The following is a 26,980-nucleotide window of genomic DNA, read 5'->3' as shown; positions in this document are numbered from 1 at the left end:
AAAGATTTTATTTATTTATTTGAGAGAGAGAATGAGAGACAGAGAGCATGAGAGGGGGGAGGGTCAGAGGGAGAAGCAGACTCCCCGCTGAGCAGGGAGCCCGATGCGGGACTCGATCCCGGGACTCCAGGATCATGACCTGAGCCGAAGGCAGTCGCCTAACCAACTGAGCCACCCAGGCGCCCAGCATTAACTTAATTCTTATAGTTGCCTGAGAGTTGGGCATTTTTTCCTCATTTTACTGAAGAGGAACCTAAGATTTAAAAAGTATAAAAATTTCCCCCAAAATTATGGTGAGCAGGTGGCAGACCTGGGATGTGAACCCCAGCAAGTCTGATTCATGAGTCTCTAATATTATATTCCTCTACGCTTCTAGGTTTGAAGACTGAAGATTTAAGAACTTACAAACATGAAGGATATGCGGTATTCAAACAGACTGTCTTCCAACGTGCCACAGGACAATTCTGCTGATTTGGAGCTAAATTTATTCCCAGAGTCATTCAGTCTCTTTGCCCAAAATAAAGGAAGATAAAATCGAAGCATATGTTAGAATTTAAGCCAAGCTATTATCTATCCTCTTTGTAAATTCTGAAAAGCGTGTCCACCAAAATCAGATGCTAGGAATGAGGAGGAAGAAAACCAAAAGAGAGGAAGAATGTAAAATTAGGGAGCAAGGAGACGTGGAAGGACAAAATGAAAGGCAGAAAAAAAAAATGAAAGGTTAAAAAAAAGAGAGAAATAGGAATGGAGCAAAGGGGAAGAAGAAGAACACCCCAGACGTCCTGATTTGGGAGGTCTTTTGGAAAGTATGCCATGATCTGTGTGTATGGGGGGGCCTTGGGTGCCGCAGTCGGTTAAGCCTCCGACTCTTGGTTTTGGCTCCGGTCATGATCTCAGGGTCGTGAGACAAGCCCCACGTTGGCTCTGCGCTCAGTGGGGAGTCTGCTGGAGGTTCCTTCTCTCTCCTCTCCCCCCGCCTCACAAATGAATAAATAAATCTTAAAAAAAAAAAAAAAGGAGGTTAAAGTGAGTTCACCATACGGTTTCTGGAGAACCAAAGAATGGGGAACAATTTTTCTTGACTTTGAAGTTCCAAACCTAATTTCTTTTTTTTTTTTTTTTTTAAATGTTTTATTTATTTATTCATGAAAGTCAGAGAGAGAGAGAGAGAGGCAGAGGCAGAGGGAGAAGCAGGCTCCCCACCTAGCAGGGAGCCCGATGCGGGACTCAATCCCAGAACCCTGGGATCATGACCTGAGCCGAAGGCAGACGCTTAACCATCTGAGCCACCCAGGCGCCCCTACCAAACCTAATTTCTTAAGGACTCCTTTGTCTTTTCGTGAAACACTAGTAGTGCAGAACGCCCCTAAACGATGTGCACTTTTTCCATTCCAGACACAGCCGGGCCCTCCCATGAAGCACACGGAGCTGGTGGTACGCCCAGGTGAGGCAGGTAGTTTACAAAGTTCGAGGTCAGGGCACTTGTGAGGCTAAGGGGGAGAAAAGCTGCTACTTCCTGCCGCCTGATGGAGCCAGTTCCTGAAAGTTCTACACCCATGTTCAATCTGGGCAAAGAATAAGCATGTTCTGCCCTTACAGAGACATAACCCAAATATCGTCCCAGAGAGAAGTGACAGGGATCGGAGAGCAGATCCTCACCTTGCAGACGTATATGGGGAAAAGTTTTGTAATAACATTCTCCAAATGACAGAAAAGGAACGTTTGGGTTAATTCTTTTTTTTTTTTTCTGATAAATTTCCAATTTGTTAAATTACCCATAACTCTTTCAACAGAAAGTCTTTTCTGAAATACCTGAAAATTTTATTAAAACCAACAATTTTTTCCGCTACTAAGAGAGTGTGACGATATACTCTGAGCTCAATCAGAAGCTGGGGGAAGGGCAGCAAAAAAAAAAAAAAAAAGGTTCCTGTGAAGACCTCCATTCTCTGTTACTATCTGGTGAGGCTTACACTCCCATATATTACATGAGAACGAACAAAGCTCATTACTTAGTTTTCAAAAGAGTTAAATGCTAAGTTCTTCAAAGATTCTTTTCTGTTTTATTAGGGGCTTTCTGATTCCAGAAAGTTAAAATAATATTCTTGGTCTCTCTGAAAATGTCACACTAAAATCTGTTCAAATATCTTTACTCTATATACCTCTGGGGAAAAAAAAGAAAAAAACAGAGTACTTGATACCAAGTTGAAAAAAAAAAAAGAATTTCAGAAAGATTAAAGAGCTAAGTTAATACACACAGAGTAAAACTAGCGAAAGAAATATTAAGAACTATGTTTACAACCATAGGGAGGGGAAGGCTTCCTAAGCCAGATGTAAAACGTAGATGAAAAAGAGGGCCAGACTCACTTCTATAAGAAGGTAAATCTGTTGTTTGCCAAAAGACATTATTTATAAAAAAGGTAAAGACTAGAAAAGCATCAGAATAATATATATAACCAATAAAAAAATGAGTGTACATGATTTATAAGGTACATCTGTAAATCAACAGGTAAAATGAACATTTCTTCTTATTGGTCACCTGATAAAGATGTTTCACCTTATTATCATTTTTTAAAGATTTATTTATTAATTTGAGAGAGAGAGAGAGAGTGTATGCATGAGCACGTGGCGGGGGCGGGGAGGGAAAGAATCCCAAGCAGGCTCCATGCTCAGTGGGGTCAATGCCAGGACCCCAATACCATGACTTGAGCGGAAATCAAGAGTTGGATGCTCAACCGAGCCACCCAGGTACCGCATTTCACCTCATTATTAGTCAGAATATCACTTTAACTGAATTGGCAAAAGTAGAAAAGATTGATAATATCTGATATGGATGGAAATATCAACAAAGGATGCCCTCATATACTACTGGTGAGAATATAAATTGATAAGCATTTACTCAAAATAATCTCTCAAAATATAAAATATACACCCTTTTCTCTCAGCAATCTATTCCAAGTATCTACCTCTATATGTAAGGCATTATTTGAAACACTTTTCTGAAAACTTGGTAAGACCATACACATTAAAACGTAACTTTAAACCATAACAACATAAACACTAAAAGGAGAAAACAAATCACAATTTGTCAGTAATAATTACCATAATTACTAAATGCCAGGGACTTTCCTGAGCGCATCCTATACACAAACTCAGTGTGTTTCCTAACAACCCGACGAGGTGGGTACAATGATTGCCCCATTCCAGATGGAAATACTGAGGCAAAGGAGGATGGGAAAGTTGCTCAAAGTCACACAGCTTGTCACGGGCAGAGGCAGGTTTCAGACCCAAGGAGCCTGAGAGCAGCCTACTCTGAAACACTCATTAGCTCAAATTCAGGAGATACCCAGGTATTGATACGAAAGATCCACAAGGCAAACTGTTACCTTTAAAGCAGATGCAGCTTGAGTTTGGGATTACAATTTCTTTATGGGACCAAAAATGAGTCTGTTTGATTATCTACATGTGGATTTTATTATTTGCATAATATATGCATTCTAGATGGTTTAAGAAGGTTATCCCTAGCAGTGGAAAGGGTAGCAAGAAAGGAAGATTAAGTGCAATCTTACTTTTAGCTCCATATATTTCCAAACGGCTTGAAACTGTGAAAAGCAAGAATGCATTCATGTGTTACTGTTATAATTTTTTTAAGTTATTTGTCTTTAAAAAAAAAAAAAACAGTGGGGGTGCATATGGAAAACAGTTTGTCCTTACAGATGTTTCTACAACTGTGTTTCTGGCTTTTGAACACATTTTTCCCTCTTTTAAAAGTTGATCCAAATATCTGTTCAACTCAACCTCCTCAACTTTCCAGAAATTATTTTCAGTTCGTAGAAAAGGCTTTAACCTTCAACTTTTCTAGCTTCGGTCCCACTATATGTTTATGGCTATTTTTAAATAGCCAAATTTTCGGTTCCTGTTGAAAGACATTTAGGAGATCATTTATAAGAGGAAAAACAAACTGTGGACCTTGAATGTAGAGTTGAGAAAACCTGGCTCTGCATTCTCAGGGAGTGCAGTTCTCTGGTCAATTACGAATTGGAAATTTCTACAGCTCAAGTCATAGGAATGAGTGCAGATCGGTGGTTTACGTGCAAGAACAGGAGGCCGCAGATGAAATCTGCAGGCTATCAACACTGAATGAGAGAACAGGCCTCCTATTCCAGTTCCTCCTGTGGGATGTCTTAGGGTCACTTAGATATATTTACCCTAGACGGACAAAGGATGCGCCGGTACTCAGGGAATAAATATCATTATGTGGGCTTCCATCGGGAAATGCACGTAACAAAGCTGATGGTCACAAGGATTCTCCATCAGGGTGACGAGTGCCAAGCCCCCTCCACCCTTCTGGCTCCCTTATATTTTTTCCAGGCCTGCACACCATCCACGCCATCAGGCGGGGCTCTCAAACGTGGAGTGCTCTTGGAAGGCCCGTCAGCCCTCGTGCCCCCCGATGTTTCCACTTCCCCATCCCGCGCACTTCTCCATCTTCCGTGAAGAAAGGGAGCCAGGAAGTAATGTGAGAACTAAACACGAGACTTGGTTACAACACAAGTAAGAGCGTGCTGAGGCCTGGTTGCCTGTTCCTTTGGCAATACAGCTGCTCTGGAAAAGTCTTGAAGCCCTATTTCAGCGGAAACTAAAATTAAAATCAATCAGAAGCAGCCTGAAGAGAAAAGGGATAAAATTATACATTTATGTAGAGGGGTATGGACACAGACATAAATGTCGGTAGTTTGTTATATATTTTAGGCATCTATCTTAAGCGCACATATAAATAATCCCTATACAGATGACCAAGCACTAACAGAAGGCCTTTATTCGGGGCTTCCGTGATTATGGTAACCAGATATTCAACCAAAAAGCAATAGGCTGGTGTAAAGACACAAAAATGAGCACAGAAAAACAGACTGGGGTAAGTTCTACCTCCTGACATCTTTATTGACAAAAGGCCAGTAGTCCATTGAACACTGGCAACAAGAAGCTTAGACTATATTAAGCAATAATGAAAAATAAATTCTAGGTTAGCACCAGGATAGGGCCCACCATCAGGCACTTCTGTCAGCTTCAAAGCTGGATAAAGACACATATTCCAAGGCCATATATGCAAAGGCAGAGAAGCAGAAATCCATGATGCTCCCGTATAAAATGGAAAGCCAAAGTGAACCCTCCAAACTGAAACAGCAATAATTGTATGAAAATTGTATGAAAACCTATAAATCCTAAGCAAAAACCTAGCAAAATGACCTCCTGTCTAGGGCCATTACTTATCTGGAATAATCAAAGAAAGCAGGGGTGAAGGGGGTGGAGAGAGGCTCTGACTCCTTAAAAACTTACAAAAGCTCTCAGATTCTCTCTTTCGCCATTCACATATGAGCTGTCCTCCAAATATCAACTGTTTTCCAATTACCAAACTAAAGTGACTGAAATTGGAAACTCTCTGTGATCATTCATTCAGTCAATTAATACTTATCGAGTGCCAATTTGGATGATGAACAAGACCACTACAAACCCTGTCTTCACAGAGCTCCCAGCCAAAGCTCCATGTGTGAGACGGTCCCTTCAGCCTTTGGTTGCAGGGAATTGACAGAACAGAAAATAAACCCTAGGAAGCTTCCAGTCACATAAACCCACATCCAGAGAACACACCACCACTCACTGGTGATATTCTAAAATCTAGATTTAACGCTCAGGTTTGGCATTTAGAGATCACCTTCCCACAGAAACAATACCATCAATCATGTCTGGGTCCTTAGGTCAATCCACAGGGCTTGAGTTGCCCTGCATTCAGCTGCAGTGTGATTTAAAGAGGTTTCTGGTGACCCCAGACCCTTCCAATCCACAATCTTCAACTATGGTTATGATCCCGAGACAGCTACTGTGATGACACAGTCAACATTGGACGCTGGGATGGGCAAAAAGCTGCAAGTACCTGGTGGGCAGGCTGACCACCACCTGCAATCTCAATCTGTCTCCCGGACAAGGGACTAGGAATGGAGGCAGAATCTCCCGAAGGTGCTTCTGAGGGCAAGAATTACATTTGGAACAGCTCATTTGCCCATCACACAGAACAGAGCCATTGGTCCTGGCCAAGGCTACGTGCATTTCACATGGTTGTTACTGAGAAATCAGCACTCACGTGTTTCCTGGCGATTTCAGGAGGTATAATAGTATTTTTACATACTCTTCCCTTTTTAAGGCATACATCTTTTTCAGCAGTGATCCCAGCACTAATAGCATTTAAAGTACATTAACTTCTTTTAATGTTAAATACCACTTTTTATGCAGTTTCATTTGCCCTCATCTTATCTCCCAGACCCCCCCACAAAAAAAATCATCAACTCAGCATCTGACTAGTAAAAACAATAGCCTCAGCTCAAGCCCGATGTGTTTAAACCATGGCATGGATAGATGTGCAGCAAAAATAGAAAAAGAAGTTATTCTAAACAAGACCGTGAGTCTCCGAGATGATTTTTTCAAAAACAACTTTATTTATGTTTGGAAATAAGGGAGTGAAAGCATAGGATATAGTAGCTACTGCCTGAAGGAAGTCATTTACTGGCTCTGGGACAAGGTTTAGCAAAATCTTCCTTACAATTCATTAAGGATCCCCTTAGGTTATAAACGTTCAGGAAATGTAGGTGCTTTAGCGGTAATCATCCCAAATTATCCAAATAAAAATCTGTTTCAGTCTTCATGTGGGAGTCTCTATAGGAAATACAATCTTCTCTGAAACAAATGTCTACCTTTTAGTCTCTCCCTCCCTGCGCCGCACAGACTATGTGAACGCTTACAGACCATTCTAGAGGTTGTTTTCCTAACACAAAGCTGGGGTGAGAGCAGCTCCTAAATATCACTGCTAGGGTTCCCAGAGCTTTTGTGCAGCTCCCAGTAGAACCTAGACAGATTTTCTCTCTGAAGAACCCATGAGATGAAAGGTCTCAAACTAAACCCTCAAGAAGGGAAAGTAATGATGCTAGTATCTGGCTCTCTCTAGTAAAATCCCTGCTTGGGGACATCCACTCCAAGTGCCTCTAAGGAAACAAAGTACTTGATCAGAATGAGGAAAACAAAATGCCATGGTGGGTGGCTGACATGCAGAAAACAGTAGCCTCGCCCAGACCTAGGCCCAGAAAGGTCTGCAAAGCAATGCCCCTCCCCCATCTTGTCACTCAGAAGGTGCTAGCCCATGTTGATCCCATAGAACAGTGATTCTCCAGGAATGCTTGGGCCACGGTAGTATTGGCATCCTTGGAAACTGTTAGAAATGCCAAGTATCAGGCCCACCTCAGACCTATTAAATCAGAAACTCTTGGGGTGGCCCAGAAATCTGTGTTTTCACAAGCCCTCCAGGAGTTGCTGATGCGAAGTCACGTTTGTAAACCAGCATCGTAGTAGGACTAATTAAAATCACTGTCCCTCCCCCAGGCCTTATTTATAATTGGAGAATGAGAGATCTTTCCTCCTCCAAAAGAAATGTCAAGAATCGGCAGGTCAAGAGAAAGTCAGGAGCAGATCTGGGGGCTATTCAAGGCCTAATTTACCACTACTCCTCCCTGTTCACTTCAGGTTTAGGGATTTTGATCATGGGCACCCACAGAGGGAGAGAAGAAAACGTCAGAAATAGATCCACTCCACCCCAGAGCCCAGTGTACGCTGGACAGCTTATCGCTCCATAAACATCACTTCCAAGTGAGTAGGCAACGTAAATAGTGGTTGTAATGAACCAGACAGATCAAGAAAACCCACCACGTTGTCTTTAACACAACGAAGCCACCACTAAACCTTCTTCGTGGCTTTCCCAAGCTAGTGGCTATTTATAAGAGACCACACAAAATTCAACAATAGCATCTTAGTCAATACGAAACGTTTAAACTTCAGAGCAAATGCTTTTCAATCGCTGAAAATCTTGGCTATTTATATAACAAGAACATTTAAATAAGTTTTCCCCCCTACAGTGAATTTTCAGTCCTCTGAGAGAGACCCCTGGTCTATTCTTGGGCAACATGGCCAACAATTTTACAATTTTTAATCAAGCACTGGGCATCTTTCCATTAACGCATGCACACGCGCGCGCACACACACACACGCTCATTCACAAAGCTTCAACGTACAGCCAGTGTTCTGATTTCGCTTCCCCAACACAGTTCAAATCTCAGAAGATGAGAACTTTACTGTAAAGCAGTAGCAACAACAAAAGCTACCACGGAAGGGTCTGGAAGTTACCTGCACAGCAGAAAGAACCCTTCTGCACAAAACGCTTGTGTCCCTAACTAACCTACTGCCATCACACCTCGCCTGCCTTTCTGAAGCCGAAGGGAAACCCAGGCACTCTTTGCCTATATCGTTATTAGTTACTTGAGACTCAGGAAACCAGTTCAAGTTCAGTGTCTTCTGGGACAACCGTCCTCCTTGGAAAGTGGGCACTGCTGAGTAATCAACATTATTTTGCTCTGCCTTGATTTGTAGTATCATATCCTTGTTGCTATTTTTTCAGCCTTAAAACCTAGTCATCGTAAATCTAGCTGCTTCTTTCTTTAGTGGTAATTAGCATTAGTCAGAAGCCAAAAATGATTCCACATAAGAAGTAAAATAAACAGAACCCTTCTTACCTTTCATGCCAAACTTGGAGTGTCTTGCCAACTTCAGCAGAAACAGCATCACCAGCAGACAAAATCCCACCACAGACGCAATTACCACCACAGCATAGACCTAGAGGAAAGAAGGGAGGGTGGTCATGACCTTGCTCCTTAGTTCCCTACATCCAGGTGATGATGATAATGAGGATGACAGTTCATATTTACTCCTTGCTCTGCTAGGAACTTTGTGTCTATCAACCCATTTATCACTCAACAACTCTACAATGAAGTATTGTAGGTCCGATTATTATCCCTACTTTACAAATGAGAACACATAAGTTAGAAGCTTATAAAAATATCAGTGTAATTGATACTGTATAAACACAGAGATATATTACTCTCTCCCCATCTATCTATCCTCCTACCTACCTACCTGGAGAGAGGAGAGAGAATATACAAAACTTGAATGATAAAATACTGATTATTTCTGAAGCTGGTGAAAGATACAGTAGGGTTCATTTTGCTATGCTCTCTATCGTTGAGCACGTTAGAAAGCTGTCCATAATAAAAAGATTTTTTTTAAGTTAGCTAATGTTGCTCTTAGAAATCAGAGTCCCATGGAGCTGGGAGTGGGCAGGGAAGGGAGCAGGAGGGGTACCTGTGGGTGAGTTCACTTGTGAAAGCTCATTGGGTTGTAGATTTATGATAGGTACACATATGTGCATGTATAATAGAGGTCAACACAAAGTTTTTTTAAACTTAAAATGTAATTGCAACATGTGGGTTACACAAGTAGAGAGAGTAGATGCAGATCCGTGTGAATCCTGCCACAACCCTGAGAGAGATCACAGAGGCCTAAGAGTGTAATGCTAATGAAGTACATATTAACATTTCAGAAACAAAGATGGAAGCAGGACAATGCATCTCCTTCCATTCCTGCTGCTCACTCCAAGGTCCTGCTCCCAAGAAAAGTGTGACTCTCTAAGCCAGGAGGCAGCAACTTTTGCTCTAAAGGGTTAGACAGTACATACTTTAGGCTTTGGGGGCCATACAGTCTCTTTCACAAACTCTCAACTCTGCTGGTGTAGCGTGAAAGCAGCCATAGACGCATGACTGGGTGCCAATAAAACTTTATTGACAAAAACAGATGGATATAGTTTGCAGACTCCTATTCTAAACTGTTTTAGATGTCCACACTTACTTAAATGCTTAAGCTTCTTTTTGTTTCATTTAATCTGCATAATAATCCTTAAGACATATATTATTATTCCCATCTGTGATAATCATTAATGCTGTTTACCAAACATTTCTATTTCTTCCTGTGTTTCTCTTTATAAGATTCACTTCCTGGCTTCCTTGTGGTAAGATGGGTGCATATGACCAGTTCTGGCCAATGAGGTGAGACTCGTATCCCTGACAATGGAGCATTTCACTGCTACCCTGAGATCTTAGACTGAGGCAGTTATTCACACCTAGGGATGATGTTATACCTAGGGGACAGCTGTCAATCTGGGGTTTTCACAACTGGAGGAGGGTGCTACTAGCAACTAATGGGTCAAGGCCACTGATGCTGCTAAACATCCTACAACACTTAACCCCCCACAACAAAAAGTTATTCATCCATAATAATGATGTCAACAGTTCTAAGGCTGAGAACCCTGCTCTCATACTTCTTTCTCTGGGCCTTAATAAATACTAACTTTCCAAAAGTGGCTGCCTATCAATCTAGTCTTAGAATGAGGACAAGGCTGATCGAACTGCCGGTCAACACAAATAATGAGGCAGGAAGTAAACCTTTGTCGTTTTAAGCTGCTAAGATTTGGGGATTTTCATTACTGCAGCATAGTTTATGCTGACTAATGTACCCATCTCGGAATGAGAGGCAGTAGAGCCTCTCATTATAAGAACATGAGTTCCTCATGAGTTTGAAATTTGGATTTACCACTTACTGGGTGCCTGACCTCAGAATTACTCAATCTGTCAGCATCCCACACGCTTCATGTGTGAAACAGAGAATATAATCATTCTACCTGGCAGATTATTTAAATCCTCAGTGAGTTAATGCAGATAATGGGTTTGGAACAGAGTCTTCTACGATAGATAATAAATTAATGTTGGCTATGAGGATGGTAAAACAGAGATTTATAAGAAGTTAAATAAGCAACCCAAGATCACACCTTTCAAGCTTGGGATCTGAACTGAAGTCTAAGTACAAAACCTGTGACTTATCCATGGTTCAGCCTTTATAGTACTCCTTCAAAACACATGGCTGAGAGGGAAGACAGGATAATAAAAATGCATGGCTAATCCTCCTGTGACATCCCCTCTGGCGTCCACTGGGGACAGGACAGCATTAAAGGAGGCACGAAACCCAGGAAAGGGCACATGCCACACACTTGGCCAGAGTGGAGCCAAGCTGTGAGAATCCTCTCCTCCGGCCCTGTGGTCATGAGTTGTGAGTGGCTCTCCCAGAGCACACCTCTGCCAATGTTTGAGTGCAGACTTAACTCTGTCTCTGTGGCCTATATACAAACAGAGTGCTTGTGATTCCTAAAAGGTTAATTATAGATCAACTTGTAACTAACGCCATTTCCCTCAAACGTACCTAATGATTTGCGGTGGTTTTTTTTCTTTTTTTTCCATCTTTATTTCTAACTAACATTTGCATGGAAAAGAGATCGTAGTATTTTAGCTCTCAGTTTCTCAATCTTATTATTAAATTCCAGACTTGTACTAATAGAAGGAGAAAAATTGAATAAACAAGTTCAATCCCTATTTCATAGATAAGGAAACGGGGATGGAGAGATGTTAAGGGACTTGCCCTTAGCCCCACAACTTCTCTGTAGGACCAGAGACAGCCTCTGACCCACTTCAGAAAGTACCTGACTGGCATTCAGAAGACTTGGTCCTTATGTTTCCAGGACACCTTGCCTTTACAAGCTGTGAGAGTTAACAGATGCTTCACTTCTGCAAGCTTCCATTCCCTCATTTGTACACAGAGATAATAATACCTGCCCTGACTTCTCTATTTCATTATAGTGTTTAAGTCAACCTGGAAAATGGGAAGGGGTTCTACTGCTGGGGAGCAGCTAATGATCTGCAAGCAAATATTTAAACCTGTTGAAGCAGCTCTATATGCAAAGAATCCTTTAATAAACAAAGAATCCCAAGACCATGAGAAGAATTGTTTCCTCAAAAATGAATTGTTTGATAAATATAGTTCCATGTACCATGCATGTGTTGGGTGGGGGTGGTCTTTATGTGGGAGACAAGCAGGGGTGAAGGTATTTGTTCATTTCTTTGCTTGGCTGGTTGGTTTGGTTGGCCAGCTGGCCGGCTGCTTAGTTGTTTGGTTGTTTGGTTAGTTGGTTGGTTGGTTGGTAGGTTAGTTTGCTGTTTGCTTGTTTGGTTAGTTGGCTGGTTATTTGGTTAGTTGATTGGTTGGTTGGTTAGTTGGCTGGTTAGTTGTTTGTTTAATTATGTGGCTGGTTGGTTGATTGGTTGGTTAGTTGTTTTTAATCTGAGGATATCTCTCAGCATGAACAAGGGCCTGCTCTACTCAAAAAATCCAGCAAGGTTCATGAAGAGCACTTATTGGACCAGAAAGGAGAGCATTTGAGGCTGTCTTCCAAATGCTCTGATAACACCTTTAACTCTTCTATCAGCTCCCTGACTCTGAAACTCTTCTAATCTAACAATCCTCCTTGTCATCAGGAACTGTTCATGAATTAAATATCTGATCCAGACTTAAGTTTTACATTTTCTTTAAATTCTACAAAGCATTACACCTTGCACCTGTCATGCAGATTTCCAGGGACCTCAGGTGGAATTGTAATGTACCAACTTTCAACAAAGAGTATTTTCAGTGATCTTGCCTTCCAGTGGCCCTACTGTAAAGAGTCCAAATATCACTGAGATGTGCCACTTAGGGACTTAAATTTATGATTTGGTCTCAAAAGAGAAAAGTGCAGTTGGCATGTAATTTTTAGTAACTGGGATATGTACACACCTGTGGGCTTAACACATGCTCCTTGGATTCCTTATATACACAAACAACTTTCTCAAACCAAAAAGCACTAAGTGGTTTGGTATGAGAATAAACCAAGAAGATTGCACAAGGCAGGAAGTAGAAAACATTCTGCAGCTGATTTACCACGGCATTTGTCCCTGCTATTTCAATGCAATGCATCCCGTCATCTATGGAAATATGTGTGTGTGTGTCTCCATGTACTGGATACGCGTATTTTGAGTTGCAGCTGAGCTACATCCGTTACGATCCTCCCATTCCCACCGCCAGGGCCCTGGTTTAAATATAAATCACATCTCCCTAACTAATCACACTGCTTCCAATCTCTCTGTCCTGCAACCCATTCTAGAGCACTCACCATTACTCTAATCAGCCTCCAATTTTTATTATCTCCTAGGTGCCAGACACTATTTGAGGGATGAGGGATACAGCTCTGAAAAACACTGACCAGGTTGCCTAGACTTGGAAATTCACTAAAGAATCTAGGGAAGGAGGGGGGTCTGGGTGTCTCAGTTGGTTAAGCGTCCAACTCTTAATTTTGGCTCAGGTCATGATCTCCGGGTCATGGGATCAAGCCCCACATCGGGCTCCATGCTGAGCGTGGAGCCTGCTTGAGATTCTCTCCCTCCCTCTCCCTCTGCCCCTCCCCGCCACCCATGTGCACGTGCTCTCTCTCTCTCTCTAAAAAGAATCTAGGGAAGGAAAAAAGACATTACCAAAAAAAAAAAAAGACATTACACAAGTAAACAATAAAGAAGCAAGGGAATTACAGACAAGAATAACTGCTCAGAAGAAAACGGAACATGATCGTGGCTGCCTGGTGGCTAAAGCCATGTGATGACCATTGGGAAGTGCATGCCTTGTAGAGGGAACAGCAAACATAAAGGCTATGAGACAAGAGTAAGCCCGAAGCATGTGAGAGAACATGAAGAAGGACAGGTGGCACATGTGAGGGCAGGGTGCGGGGTGAGGGCAGAGACGCAGACGAGGGCAAGATACGCGGGGCCTTTTTGCCACCATGAGGAGCTGGGCTTTTGTAATAAAAGTTCTCTTACACTCGCACTGGGAAGACTCTGAGAATGACAATAAAAATGATCTGATCTGTGCTTTTCAAAGGTCACTCAGGCTGCTGTATGGAGAAAGGCCGGGAGATCACAGGGCGGGAGAGGAGGGACAGGTAGAGGCTGCGGAGGTCATCCAGGAGCGAGCAGCTGTGGTAAACTCCGTCTGTGGAGGGCCGGATGCTACACACTTCCAGCTCTGCAGGCCGTAAGACTTCGCTGCAGCTGCTCCAGCCTCGTCCGTAGCACAAACGTAGCCACAGCCGATATGCCAATAGGCATGATCGCGTGCCGATAAAACTTTATTTTTTACAGACCCTGACATTTGAATTTCGTAAGAGTTGCACACGTCATGAAATATCATTCTCCTTTTCATTTTTTTTTTTTCCAAACCACTTAAAAAGGTAAAAACTCTTCTTGGCCTGCAGATGGCACAAAAACAGGGGGTGAGCCGGACTTGGCCTGCGGGCCGTAGTTTCCCAACCCTCAGGTGAGCCTGCGGCCATGGCAGCGGGGGTGGGGGGATGTGGATGGGTTTGGGGGTTATCAGGTGCAGAGCTCACAGCACAGGGGACTGGGTGCACGTGACAGTGATGAGAAGAATGAGGGACGCTGCTGGCCTTTGAGCTGAGCAGCTGACAGACCAACCCTGCCACAGTCCTGGGGCTCAAGCCCGCCCCCTTCAGTGGCTCCTCCCTGCGTGATAAATCTAATGCCTGGCACTGTGTTTCAAAACCCCATGACCTGGCACAACCACCTCTCCGATCGTGCCTCTGACGCCCCCCCCCCCAACACACACCTTACCTTCCCATCAAAACCGTTTTCCAGTCCGCAGGCTCTTGTGCACACACCCAAAATGCCCTTCCCTTGGTTTCCTGTCCGTCTAAATGCCAGCCATCCCGCACAGCTGGAAAATGCCCCCGGCCACAGCAAGACCCCTCTGGAGCTCCCAGCAGGAAGGAGTGGAGCACCTGCCCCTCTAGGTCCAGCTCTCACATCCCCTGCTTCTCTGTCTGTATCACAGGTGCTGGTATCCGGTCACCGCTCAGGGCTCTGACCGAAGTATAAACTCCTGAAGGACAGACCTGCTCTTCCTTCATATTTTTCCATCTTCCCACTGCCCGTCCCTCCCAGAACCTACGGGATTCCTTAAATTTAGTGGGCAATGAGACTCTTATTAAAATACGGAACAAGACAGGCGCGAAGGTGCCGAAGACGGGAATAATGCCCAAATGAGACACTGCTCTTCTTTTAAAGGACAGACATTTAAAATAAGAAACACTAGCAATTAAAGGGACACATAAAAGGGGAAGCAAGTAAGTCAGAGGCTACACAGCACATTTATCACTTCTCTCGAACCTTTCTGTGAAGTCTTCCAAACGTCAACACCCTATTCACACCTGAACAGTAAAAATGTCATGTTGAAAGACACGCACCGAAGCAGTTCTGTTCCCCCCAACATTTAAGCATCCACAGCGCTCAGAGCCGACCTAGGAAACAACTATTTATCTCACTCACCGAGAGATGTTCCCGACCGCTTTTGTCAGCAACATCTGTGGAAGGGATTTCGTTACTTCTGTTCGTGGTGTCCCCAATGTCATTTGCTGCAGTCCCATAATCTTAAATTGGAGAAACAGGAAAGAGAAGGAACCATGAAGTTGTCACCAGGCTACCAACAAACACGAGGCCACAGTATGACCCAGAACCACGAAGCGAGACAAATCACAACGATTCCAAGCCCCTGACAGCCTGGCTGCGGAGGAACATGACCCAGCTCTTGGGTGAAAGCCATTGTAGTGCTGGGATTGCATGATGCTCAAATGTTATGCAACCCAGATCTTTCCATCACTGGCTTGGCAGACAAATTCTAAACCAGGTTTTCCTTGGTAGGTAAGAATATATCCCTTTTTTAAATGAAGTCTTTAATATAAATACGAAAGGGAATCGATCCTCTAAGAGTCATACATTTATAGCCCTGGAAGGGCCTTTGGATATGGAATCTAATCACCAATTTTATAGCTGAAGAAGGTCATCTGACTAGTCAAAAGTCAAATGACTAGTGTAAGGTGAACTGGCAGGAAGGTGGCAAAGCCTAAACATGAACCACACCTCAAATCAGCAACACTCATTCCAGGGCTGATGCATCTTATTTGGGTACGAGGCAGCCACTCAGGAGGGGCTACGGAGTCAGCATTGATGTGGACTTGGGTGCCCATATGAACTTTTTTGAAAAGGTCTGAATTGCCAACATTTCGGTTTCTGAATTAGTAGAAAGGGAGCTGCACCAACACAGTATTAAGAATTGTCCCATCAGCATGTCTCAAATGTCCCTGCCATCTTCTGGATCAATTTTAGTCTACATGGAGCAGGCTGGAAATAAATGATTGGGGTTTTTTTTTTGGGGGGGGGAGAATGTGAATGTTTTTATTAGTCATATTCATATAAAAAGTCACAGAAAATTTTTGATGAACTTATTGCAGACAATGTTGTTTATAAATGTTTGGTATTTTTCTTCTCAATAGATATGAGGAATGCAATTTCCATCCTGAACATTAAGTCATTAACCTCATTAACCTCATTAACCTCATTAAGTGAGCCCCAGCTAAACTTCCCTCAGTAGGACTATCAAGCTGGCTTTGGGGCAACAAATTTAAATTATATTTATATTAGCAGAGTGTTCCTTTGAATGTGAATAAATAGTAACCGAAAAAGCATCTATTTTCCGTTTGCTGTTTTATTCTTAACGCCAAAACTACACTGTCACCGTTTTCATTTTAAATATACTAGAACACTGATTTCAACCAAACACTAAGAAATATCATCCATTTGCTAATTTTTTACCTCCTCATATTCTAATGAGCCACTCATGCAAAATTAAATCACTAAAGTATTGATAGTTTAATCTCATATTTGGCCCAAAGATCCAAAGTGGGATCTGAGGCCAAAGGGAAGATGGAATTTTTAAAGTCTTGAAGTTACTGGAAAAGAGTCCAAAACATAATTTTAAAATGTAAAATCACAAACATAGCTTTCTGTGACACAATTTGAGATACTTTTTCTTTAAGCCGTATCGGGACAAATAAAAACAAAAATTCACAAATCACATGCACAAAATCATCCAAAACACAATTTGAAGGATATATAGTTTAACATGCATAAAACAGGTAAAGATAATATAATCCCCCAGTTAAAATTAGCTCAAGTTAAATACACACACATATAACAAACATACAAATATAGAATCTTTTTATAAAAAAAAAATTAAATGTCCACGTGTACATCAAGGTAAAGAATGGAATATTTAATAGAATAAGTTATACATGTCACATTTTACTCAATCTAACTTTTAATCAGTCTTAAATTTTGAGCCAAGTCTTGAAATTGTGGCTGCCACTTCCCCAAACAGAGGCTTCCTGGTCATGAAGGTAGTTTGGGAATCTGTTAAAGATGGACTTTCACACCTAATCAAACATCCCTGGAATTCCATTAAAATAGCAAAGCACGGATGAGATACCCAGTTCAAAGCTAATATAGTCCACCTTCTGGCTTCTCCCTTCCTACATTCCTAAGAGAACCCCATCTTATTCAAGGGGTTCACTGACATTCTCTGAGGAAGATTTAAACTCCAGGGGTGCTTCTAGTTAGTCAAGGGTTAATCCAACCTTCTTATCAGTAATGGTGGCAAGAATGGACTATGATCCACTGGGTCGTGAATCAGATTCAAGGAGGGCTGATGGAGATCTCTGGGAAAGTTCCCTTTCCTCTGGAATGCCTTCAGAGGCTCTTCCATTTCTCCCAACAACGTGAGTGAGAGCGGCCCCTCTGCGAGCATCATCTTATTACCATGAGAGGAGTCAGCCCTCGGGGAAGTGGGCACAGTACGCAGGGGGGTATAAAGATGAAAAACTTGGGTGCCTGATGACATGGTAGAGCTCTGGTTAACCAAACTTAAAAACATGCCCTACTTTGGAGGCTCCTGTCTGTGAGCCAAACTTCCTTATTATACAAGAAACAGAATTTTGAATTGGGTTTACTCTCAAAGCCAGAAACTGATACACCTCCCTTTTCTTGGTAGTCATGGCTTTTAAACAGGTAATTAGTTCCCAATTATAGAAACAAAATGTCTATTACAGTGGAATGGATTTACTACTTCCAAGAACAGAACATGAGAGAGAAAATGCTATTTACAAGCACTGTAAATATCAAGGGAAAACAGCCATCAATATTGAATGATTTTTGAAATATTATTATGGCCCATGTAATGCTTAATGTGTATATTTAACTGAGCTTAAAGGTCCTCTTTTAGTTGATTTGTTTCATTTTAGACAAACATTTTGAAAAAAAAATACAAAATAAAGACAACATGATAGCTACCTTCATAAATTACATCAGGATAATTTGGGTTGGCACCTAAAAGGCAAAACAAAGCAAAGATTTGTAAGTATGCATTCAGAATTAATATTAAGTATCCCCACTAAAGTGAGTTACATATATATTGAAGGTTTTATAGGTTTATAGTTCGTTTTACAGGACAGGAACAGGAAACCTGAAATTCTTGGTTTGCTTCATGTGAACTGTTTCCCTCCCCAGTCCCCAAACCTCCACCCCTTCCAAAGAAAAGAAATGAATGAGGAGAAATTACAAATCACTTTATAGCTGGGAAAACTTCAGCAATCAATGCATTACAACTATTTCTAGTATACAGCTGGCCATTTTAACTGCAATCCTGGTACTTTTATTCCAGAGACAGATTATCTCCATACCACTTTAAACAACAAAAGATAAAACCTCTGATGGCTTGGGTATTACTTTCAAAGTGTACTTTGGCAGGTCTACTTGCTTTCACAAACACATTATTAACCAGCCCAAATAATGATATCTAATGCACAATTTTGCTCTCCACTTGGTGTTCAGAGGGGAGTTGCCAAGGTTGAATAAACGAACCCTTTCTTTGCCTTAATACAACACAGAAAAATAAATGTACTTTCTCTATTGAAATGATTTATGTATAAGAGATTACACATAAATGTTATATCAGAGACAAATGCAAAAGTATATCCACTTAATTGGGGGGGGTGGGGAATGATTCTTTAGTCACCAAGATGATCAGAATACTCTGTTTTGAAATATTCTCATGAAAATTTGCAAAAACTTTTTTATTTTTTTAAATTATCATCAACAAGAACTGGTGACAAAACCATCTGCTACTTACTCTCCAATCAGAACTAACCAGGTCTCTATAGGAAAGCCTACTCGGAAATAAAATTAAAATTTGATATAACATTTGCATGATTACAAAATAAATTTCCAAAGCTACTTCCTATGCTTTTAGCCTTCACTTACTTGCTTGTAAACTGTAAAGCTTATTCAGCTCTCATTTCACTTCTAAACCCTTCAGCAGAAAAATATCCTCTAAGATAAAGGGAAACTAGAGCCAATTTTCTGTTCATGTATTCCCTATCAAAGGTAGTCTAAATGAAGAACCAAATAAAAATGGCCTTAATGTTCAAATCAGAATTTTAACACAGTTCAACTAATAGAATATCTATTTCAGCAGGGGAAACATTAAGTAGATGGTTAGGTACAATCGATTCAGGGATGCTGCAAACTGCTGAGCATTCCATGCTAACTGGGGCGCCATTTAGACTGTAGTCTATGTGAATGACACCACCTGAAATTGTGCAGTGCGCAACCTGTGCTGCCATACGAAATGGCCCTGTGTCAACTCATGCAAAGTCACCAATTCTAGTATATTTCATAGTATTTTGAGTTTTATTATCCCAAACACCATTTTAAAGTAGTCTTGAGTTATAATATGCTAATATGTATTATCAGGATTATTTGTAGTGGATGTGATATTCTTGAGAAGGGCCTTGAAGGCTGTCTTGCAGTTTGAGGGATAATTCAGTGGATAAAGCAGCATGAAATCCCAGTGGCAGCCCTGGTGACGTCATATGCAGAGCACCCACCCACCTGCTGAAATCCTTTCCCTTTGCAAAGTCCCTGGACCAAGTGGGTGTCCTGTCACTGTGAGGATTTCCTACCCCTACTGAAGGAAAGGTTCTGTAACCCCAAGTGAGCAAGTCATTCTTTGAACTGCTCAGTAATCCATACTTTACAAGATCCCACTCTGGTCCCCTCCTCACTGTGCCCTCAATATACAAGTCTGCATCTGCAAGGGTACCTTCCCACCAGAGTCCACACTCCACTTCTAGACCTCGCTCCAGGATCCAGGACCCAGGACTCACATTTCCTTCCCTACACCTCCCCCCAAACACACTTCCTAGGACTAGCTAGTCTTTTCCTTACATCTATCAGCCCACAGGTGGCCACACCTCTATGAGTGAGCACCTTCTGACCCAAGACCCAAGGGAAGGGGGAGCGTTGAGCAAGGGCAGGTGACCTGGGGTGTCCACATGCCTGCTCACTGCCTCTCATGTACCTCTCGCCACATAGTTTCAGAGGCACAGGGCAGGGGGTATGGCCAGGAACCAGCTCTACCAAAACCACTACCTTCCAGCATGGAACTCCAAGAATCTGGGAGAATTAGATCCTCAAACCCAGCCTTTCAGGTCACTACACACATATATATACCAAGGTAGGAAGATAGAACCTATTTTATTTAGCATTTCATTAACTTGATTCGTATTTTTTACATATTTGGATATAAGTATACAGACTTTGATTTGTACTAGGTTGGCTGCCTAAGACCCAGGGCATTTCTGAGACAGTGAACTTTAAGTTTTAAAACTGGGATAGTCCCAGGAAAATCCCTGCAGTTTGTCCAGGAATGAGGGCTTTCCCCAGACATAGGACTTTTAGTGTGAAAACTAGGACTAGTCAGTCACCCTGATTTGTCCTCAAGCCCCGAGGGACCCCACACACAGTCGCCTCCTGCCTTTACACATGCAATCCCATAAAAAAGTAAAAAGGCTGAGGATTCAGAGCCAGATTTATCTAAACCACACACGGGAAGGGCTGCAGTGAGGATGACTGATGTACAGGTGTCATCGACCTCGTCACAGAAAGGTAACACCTAAACGCATTACTCACGCAAGGCACCCGGGAACAACATGAACATCAAATCAGTTCAATGCAGCAAGTGTCATGTATAGAAAAAGGATTTGGGATGGGAATCAAAAGTAAATAGGTTAGCCCATAATCTGGAAAACTCGTCTTTTTCCAGACTTACAACTTCTGTCGGTGCATGCCTTTCCTACCAAGCTCACCAGCAAAACCACCAGGTCACATCTACACTTTCTGAGAAGTACTACATTTTCCTAACTTCATTTTCTCAAATGTATGCGAAGAATCGTCACTTGACTTCCGTGGTCTGAAAGACTCAAACTTAGTGCGAGATTATGAAACTCACAGAAAGACAATGCGGGAAGAACAATAAGGTGTTTTTTATTTGCCCCTCCCGACCATACAATACTATGTCTGAGGAGGGCCGACTCAACTGCAATAAAGAAATGCCTCATGGGAGGACACACAGACCTAGAGTTTATGGCAAACAAGGGTCACAGTACTCCAGCTAAGCCCAGCTCATCGAACACGGATGGTATTTTGCTTCTAGCAACTTCTCGGTCAAGCTAACCTCCCGTGTGTTTATACTCCAACAGTAAGGTAGTTATTAACATCATGTTAAATGCAGACAGGAGACAAAGTCACCCCTTCCTTTTCAGACCTCTGGCAATGGTCATATTGTGAAAATATCCTGTCATTCTTAAGTCTAATTTCTAACTGGTTCCTTTCACTTAGTTTAAATATGTTCATTATATATCATTATTTGCTACAGGGAGAAACGCCTGTTTGAGATATTCAGGACAAAAAGGTGGGCGAGGAGAGACAAACACTGACTATGAGGGGAAAAGCCAACAAAAAGAGAATGAATGAAAGATAAAGGAGCGATGCGCTTGTAACGGGGATGTGAGCAGAGCTGTGCTTTCTTGAATACAATCCCAGTAGCTCACCAAGCAAGAAATCTCAGATTTAGGCAGCGGGAGGTGGTATCAAACCCTAAAGCTTCATGTTGAAAACCACCGGAATAAAATATGGAAATTTCCGGAAGAAAATCTGAAAACCCGGGAACTCCGTCAACCCCACTCCATTCCAAACAAGCAGCACCCGACCCCCCCCAGCTCGCTCCAGTCCAGAAGCAGCGCTCCTCCCCAACCCAAGGAAGGTGCCTGCCAAGCACAAACTGTTGCTTGTCTCATGTTCCAACTCTGTTTTCTGAAGACTGCGTCGAGCGTTGGCAGGTGCTACACTGTTCTGGACCTCGGGCATGTTGTCAGGAATTTGGGGACCAGGACTAACAGGTGCAGAATGCAGCCGGACACGCTCCCCGTGGAAACAGCACACACCGTACATGGCCACCCACGCGCTCCTGACAAGGCTCCGGATTACTCACGGGACGTCTGCACCTCCAAAAGACAGACCTTCAGGCATTCAGGTTGCTAAACGTCGATCATAAAGTCCTTTCTCCCCAACGTATCAGACCAAAGCACTTCACTGTCCTCTGATCTCCATGCTAAATGCCTTTAAAGGGACGACTCCAGCTTCTCTATTCTAAGCTGTTACAGCTCATGAGTAAATCTTCTGACTCTGCCCAAGTCTTCATGAGTAAAACTCCATGACGTTTTAACTGTAAGACTCTACAGTTAAGGGATAAAGAAAACCTGTGGGAAGGTGGGAGGGTTCCCTTTCCATCCTGCTGCATGGATAAAAATGATGGCGAAGGCCAGAAGACACATCTGCTTCCTTCCTTTCAGCTTTTAGTCTCTCTCTAATGCCCTAAAAAAAAAAAGACTTCTCTCTCAATTCTATTTCTAGACTCTGTTTAGTGTGATCGTGAAAAATATTTCAAAGAATTCCGTATGATAAAGAAACCGCAAAAGATCCATTCTTTTCAAATCAACTGCCCTTGGTTTGTCAACACTGCTGTCTACCTCATGGCAGTCCCTCCTTCTGATTTCCAGATCCTTCTCCTCTTCCTTTTCTAAATGGGAGGCTGAACTCAGGGCCCCAACACATTGGGGGTTCAGATGTCTGGGTTTCATTTTTGGCTGAACCACTAACATGCTATGCAGCATGGGGGGTCGGGTGGGGGGCTCTTCACCTTTCCTGTGACAAAGGAATGTTCCATACCTCAGGAGAGGATAATAGCATTGGCAACTCATCAGGAGCTTCGGGAAGCATAATTAATTAACATGAGTACTCTTGAGACATAAAGAACTATTTAAGTATAAATCTTAATTATCATGATTATTATGAGCCTATAGCCAAACCTATACTCTTCTCAGTTATTTAAGGCAGAAAAGCAGGTCGAATTTTCTTTCCTTTCACTTCCAGGACAAGAAACGGGTCCTGACAAATGGCCAAGGAGCCAAGTCGTGGGGGGCTTTATATTTTCTTAATGTGTAACATTTGGAGAAATTTCCTCTCCCTACATTCTTTGGCCCAAGTACACCAAATCTAAATCTGCCAGTTTGAGGGCAATTCTAAGTGCTGCAGAGAGCTCTAGTTCATCCAGACGTCATGAATCTTTTGATAAAACAGCACGAATGAGAAGCTGTGGGGAAAACTCTTCCAATATTTATAGTTTGTTCCCAACGCACATTTTGCATAGGAGACAAATGCTCCCGAATTAGGAAGCATAAGTCACTAACTCCCACTGCTTGTGTGAATGAGCATTCTTGAGCTGTGACATTCTTCCTGAATGAGTGGGCCATAGAGAGACTCTTTATGTACTGCCTGAAGAATGGGAAGTTTTAGAGCACGGGTATTTTATCACCCAGTGCTCTGGCTAGGTTCGTGGCAAGGCTAAAGTATTAATCACTTGGGTGAGATTTCGATAAAAGAACCTACTCTTAAACTATTAGCATGTTCACGATTATAGAAATACTTGACGTTGAAAATTCTTGAAACTCACGCTATCTGATCTGAAGATGCTAGCAAAGGCCCTGGGTTTCTTCCTGATTACACTCACAAGTAATGTCTCTGTCATTAATTTCTGCTTACCATTCTGCTTGAAAAGACATGCTCACCACTTCTAACCTCCACTCAGTCTCCATGCACACTTTTGAGTTCACAAGAGGGCTTTTCTGGACATAGGACTGAAAGCCAGTGACAGCCACCTAGTGGATCACTGTCATCTCAGGTAAGTCTTATTTCTGGCCTCTAAGCAGAATTTTTGGAGCCTCCCCAGAGAGCCCCATGCTTCCCATGTGTGTGCTCTACCAGGGCTCTACTTTATCTACTCTCCCTAAGCCTCCTTAAGCCACACATTGAATCCATCCTACTTTTTGCCAAACCCAATTAGAGTGCATCTCTGTGCACAAGCTATTCTGCATTTTTGTCATTGTTACTCGTTGATATCCACAAGGAGTCAGTGCGGCCATCTTGGCAGATGCCCGCGCTGTTCTTCCAGTGGCTTCCCCCAGGTTCTGCAGGGCAGAAGGGAACTATCCTCACTACTCAAAGTGTGGTCTGGGACTTGCAGCATCAGCTGGGAGCTGGGAGCTGGTCAGAAACGCAGCATCTGAGACCCTTCCCCAAATCCATGGCATCAGAACTGGAGTTTTAGCAGGATCTCCAGGAGAGTTACACTCATTACAGTTTGAGAAGCCCTAATTTATAAGTCCATGAGAACTCTGACCAAAGTCGAAACCTCAGTGGGCATAGAGGATGGCAACTGTACAATGAAACATAGAGCAAACCTAAAAATACCCAAGTCCTGAGGGGGTATGAGTACTCTCCGGCAGTGACCGTGACAAATGTTAGGGGTAAGGGCGGGAGATGTTTTGTCCCCAGTGGCATATGTTTGAGCCCATTCTGAATGAGGAGGGGAGGGGAAGGAGCTTGGACACCAGAAGGAGCTTAGGTTTACCCACCCTCTCCAGGAACCCAACTGTGACTTAGTTTTCTCCTTAGAGCCCCAAGTCTAGAAAGTTCATGTAGTCAAGAGTCCTGAGGTCTTCTCTGGGTGTGCCCGAGCCTCTGGATAAGGAGGACAAAGCAGTGCCCACAGAAAAGCAGTTCTGAGCAGAAAGTTCCTCCCTCATGGCCACAAAGGGAGGTGAGGAATGGGTACGTTGGTGATTATACTCTCAGTGCCCGCCGAGGCTAGAGCTGGATCCATGTCCTTTGAAACCTTGGCTTCACACTGAGACTTCTACAGGTCCCAAAGAAGACAGAAGGTGCTTATATGGGACTTCTACGGAAGTTTCTATGTAGCCTCCACAGCAGCACTGAGAACCCAGACTGAGTTCGCCGCCGGCAGAAGGCTCTGAGGACAAGTGCCTGCCTCCGGCCAGAGAAGCCTAAAGCAAACTGTGGTGGCAGGACGCAGGTGGCATTTGAGTTCAACCCGTAAGCCCAGAGGTGTCAGGATGAGGGACCACAAGGGCTCCCTGTGGACCCGACGGAGGCAGCCTGAGAGAAAGTCTGTCCTGACCACAGCCCCTTGGAGGGGCAGAGGGACCTCGGCAACACAAGCCACATTCCTGGGTGCTGAGGAAGGAGATGCTTCCACCAGTTGCAATGGAGACCCGTTTGCGCGCTGTCTTGGAACTGCAGGAGAGGGGCCCACAGAGAGAGGAACTGCCAAGATCCCATAAAGCTATCCAGGAGGAAGGTCTGCAAATCAGCACTGAACACACCCAGGTCCCAAGAGACAAAGTCACCAGCGAGCACATCTGCCTGGGCCCCTCCCTTCTATTTGGGCAACAGAGGGCCCAAACTCTCCTTATCCAGCTCCGGTCCCCACCCCCATCCTGCCAGCCACGACCAGCAGAGGAGAGGATACTGGCCCTTAAATGAAGTCCAGAGTTTTGATTTCTAACTCAGACAAGACACGCTATTTTTCCATTGAGATTTTTGTTTGCAACCTAACGTGACCAAAGGATTGTCTGTTACTCAACAAGGAGCAGAAAAGTCTTGCTTGGGTCAGAAGTCTCATCCAGACTGGGGATGCTCACCTTTGGGCACGCACTGGAGTCACCAGGGATCTTAAAAATAGAAAATGCTGAAGCCTAAGCCTCATCCGGGAGCCACCGAATCAGAGTTGCTAGAGGTGGGCCCTAGAAATGTGTGCTAATTAACAATTAAAACTCCCCAGTTGATTCTAATGCACAACAAGGAGACAAGGAGCAGGGCACTAGCGTTCAGGAGCCAGAGAAGGTTATTCCTAATGAATAAATGTTCCAGGGACAATGGAAAACAGCAATGAAATAAAATTAGTTTGATTGTTACAACCTGCACTCCTCAGGGTGCTGGAAAGATAAACGCTACGGTTCTCTAAATCTCATTTGGAAGCTAAAAGTTGAGTTTTGTGCTTTAAATGTGACCCAAAACTGACCAGAGCCGAGTTCAGTTCTAAACATGGGATCCAAAATGATCAATCTGGTGTCTGGAGTTTGGGAAAGTCTCCCCTCCCGTTCTCGGTCACTAGCCAGGCTGCCCGTGATGAACAGATGGGAAGGCACCGGCTTGGTGTCTGGGGCCCTGCTGACATCGAAAGGTCTGATCACACCTGTCCGTCCTCATTAGCACCCTGGCTGGGTCTGGTGTCAGAGTGTGCGAGGTCCCGGCACTCTGGAGAGACGTTGTACGGGGATCTCCCATGGCCTCACACACTCACACCCTGTGGATGGTACCCTCTTCACCTGGCTGGTGCTGGCCCCAGGTCTCTCTGCTCTAAGCAGAAAGCAGCAGAGTGTCTTCCCTACCATGCGGTATGAAAAACCATCAGGGCTATCACTACATTCAACCAGTCCATCTCCTTCACCAGAAAGCTCACCAACTTTTGTTTGAGGGACTTTCTGTTTCTTTGTTTTTATTTCTGTTTTCATTTCCTTCAGCACACTTCATTTTCTATCTACAAATAGACAGTGAATTCCTACACAAGGTGACTATCCCATAAAAATCTCAGTTCTGAGCTGAAGGAGGAAGGCACACTCTGAGGACATCAGAGCCTCCATTTTAATTCTCCTGGCCGCATATGGAAAAGCAACCCACTTCACCCATCCCAGGCTGCCTGCTTCCTCACAAGCCAGGAAACTTGCAATCCAAAAACAAAACAAAACAAAACAAAACAAAAAAAGCATCTCATCAAAAAATAAGTAGCTGAAACATCTTATCAAAAAGATTTGTAAGAGCTAAACTTCTTTCCAATTACTATGTGACAACAACAGAAATACTGAAGGAATATAAACCCACATTTGATCTGTCATCCTAAACTTGTAAACTTTAGACCAGCAGGGAAATATATATATATTTGCTATTTGTTTATTTTTCTTTAGTTTTAAAGGAGG

General features: G+C 43.0%; 1 protein-coding gene across 5 annotated transcripts in view; it reads right to left on the bottom strand.

The window, feature by feature from the left end:
- Positions 1–26,980, bottom strand: part of NTRK2 (neurotrophic receptor tyrosine kinase 2) — a 321,711-nt gene that overhangs the window by 242,615 nt on the left and 52,116 nt on the right. For all 5 annotated transcript variants that reach the window (XM_032392948.1, XM_032392947.1, XM_032392949.1 and 2 more), the window contains exons 9-11: positions 18,039–18,074; positions 15,183–15,283; positions 8,610–8,709 (exon numbers count right to left, since the gene is read on the bottom strand). In XM_032392948.1, the coding sequence (XP_032248839.1) occupies positions 8,610–8,709; positions 15,183–15,283; positions 18,039–18,074 (237 nt within the window). The remainder of the gene's footprint in view (positions 1–8,609; positions 8,710–15,182; positions 15,284–18,038; positions 18,075–26,980) is intronic.

This window comes from Phoca vitulina, unplaced genomic scaffold (assembly GCF_004348235.1).
Source record: "Phoca vitulina isolate PV1807 unplaced genomic scaffold, GSC_HSeal_1.0 scaffold70, whole genome shotgun sequence".
Taxonomy (NCBI): domain Eukaryota; kingdom Metazoa; phylum Chordata; class Mammalia; order Carnivora; family Phocidae; genus Phoca; species Phoca vitulina.
Note: the sequence above shows the minus strand (reverse complement) of the source record. Positions and strands in the feature narration are given on the sequence as shown.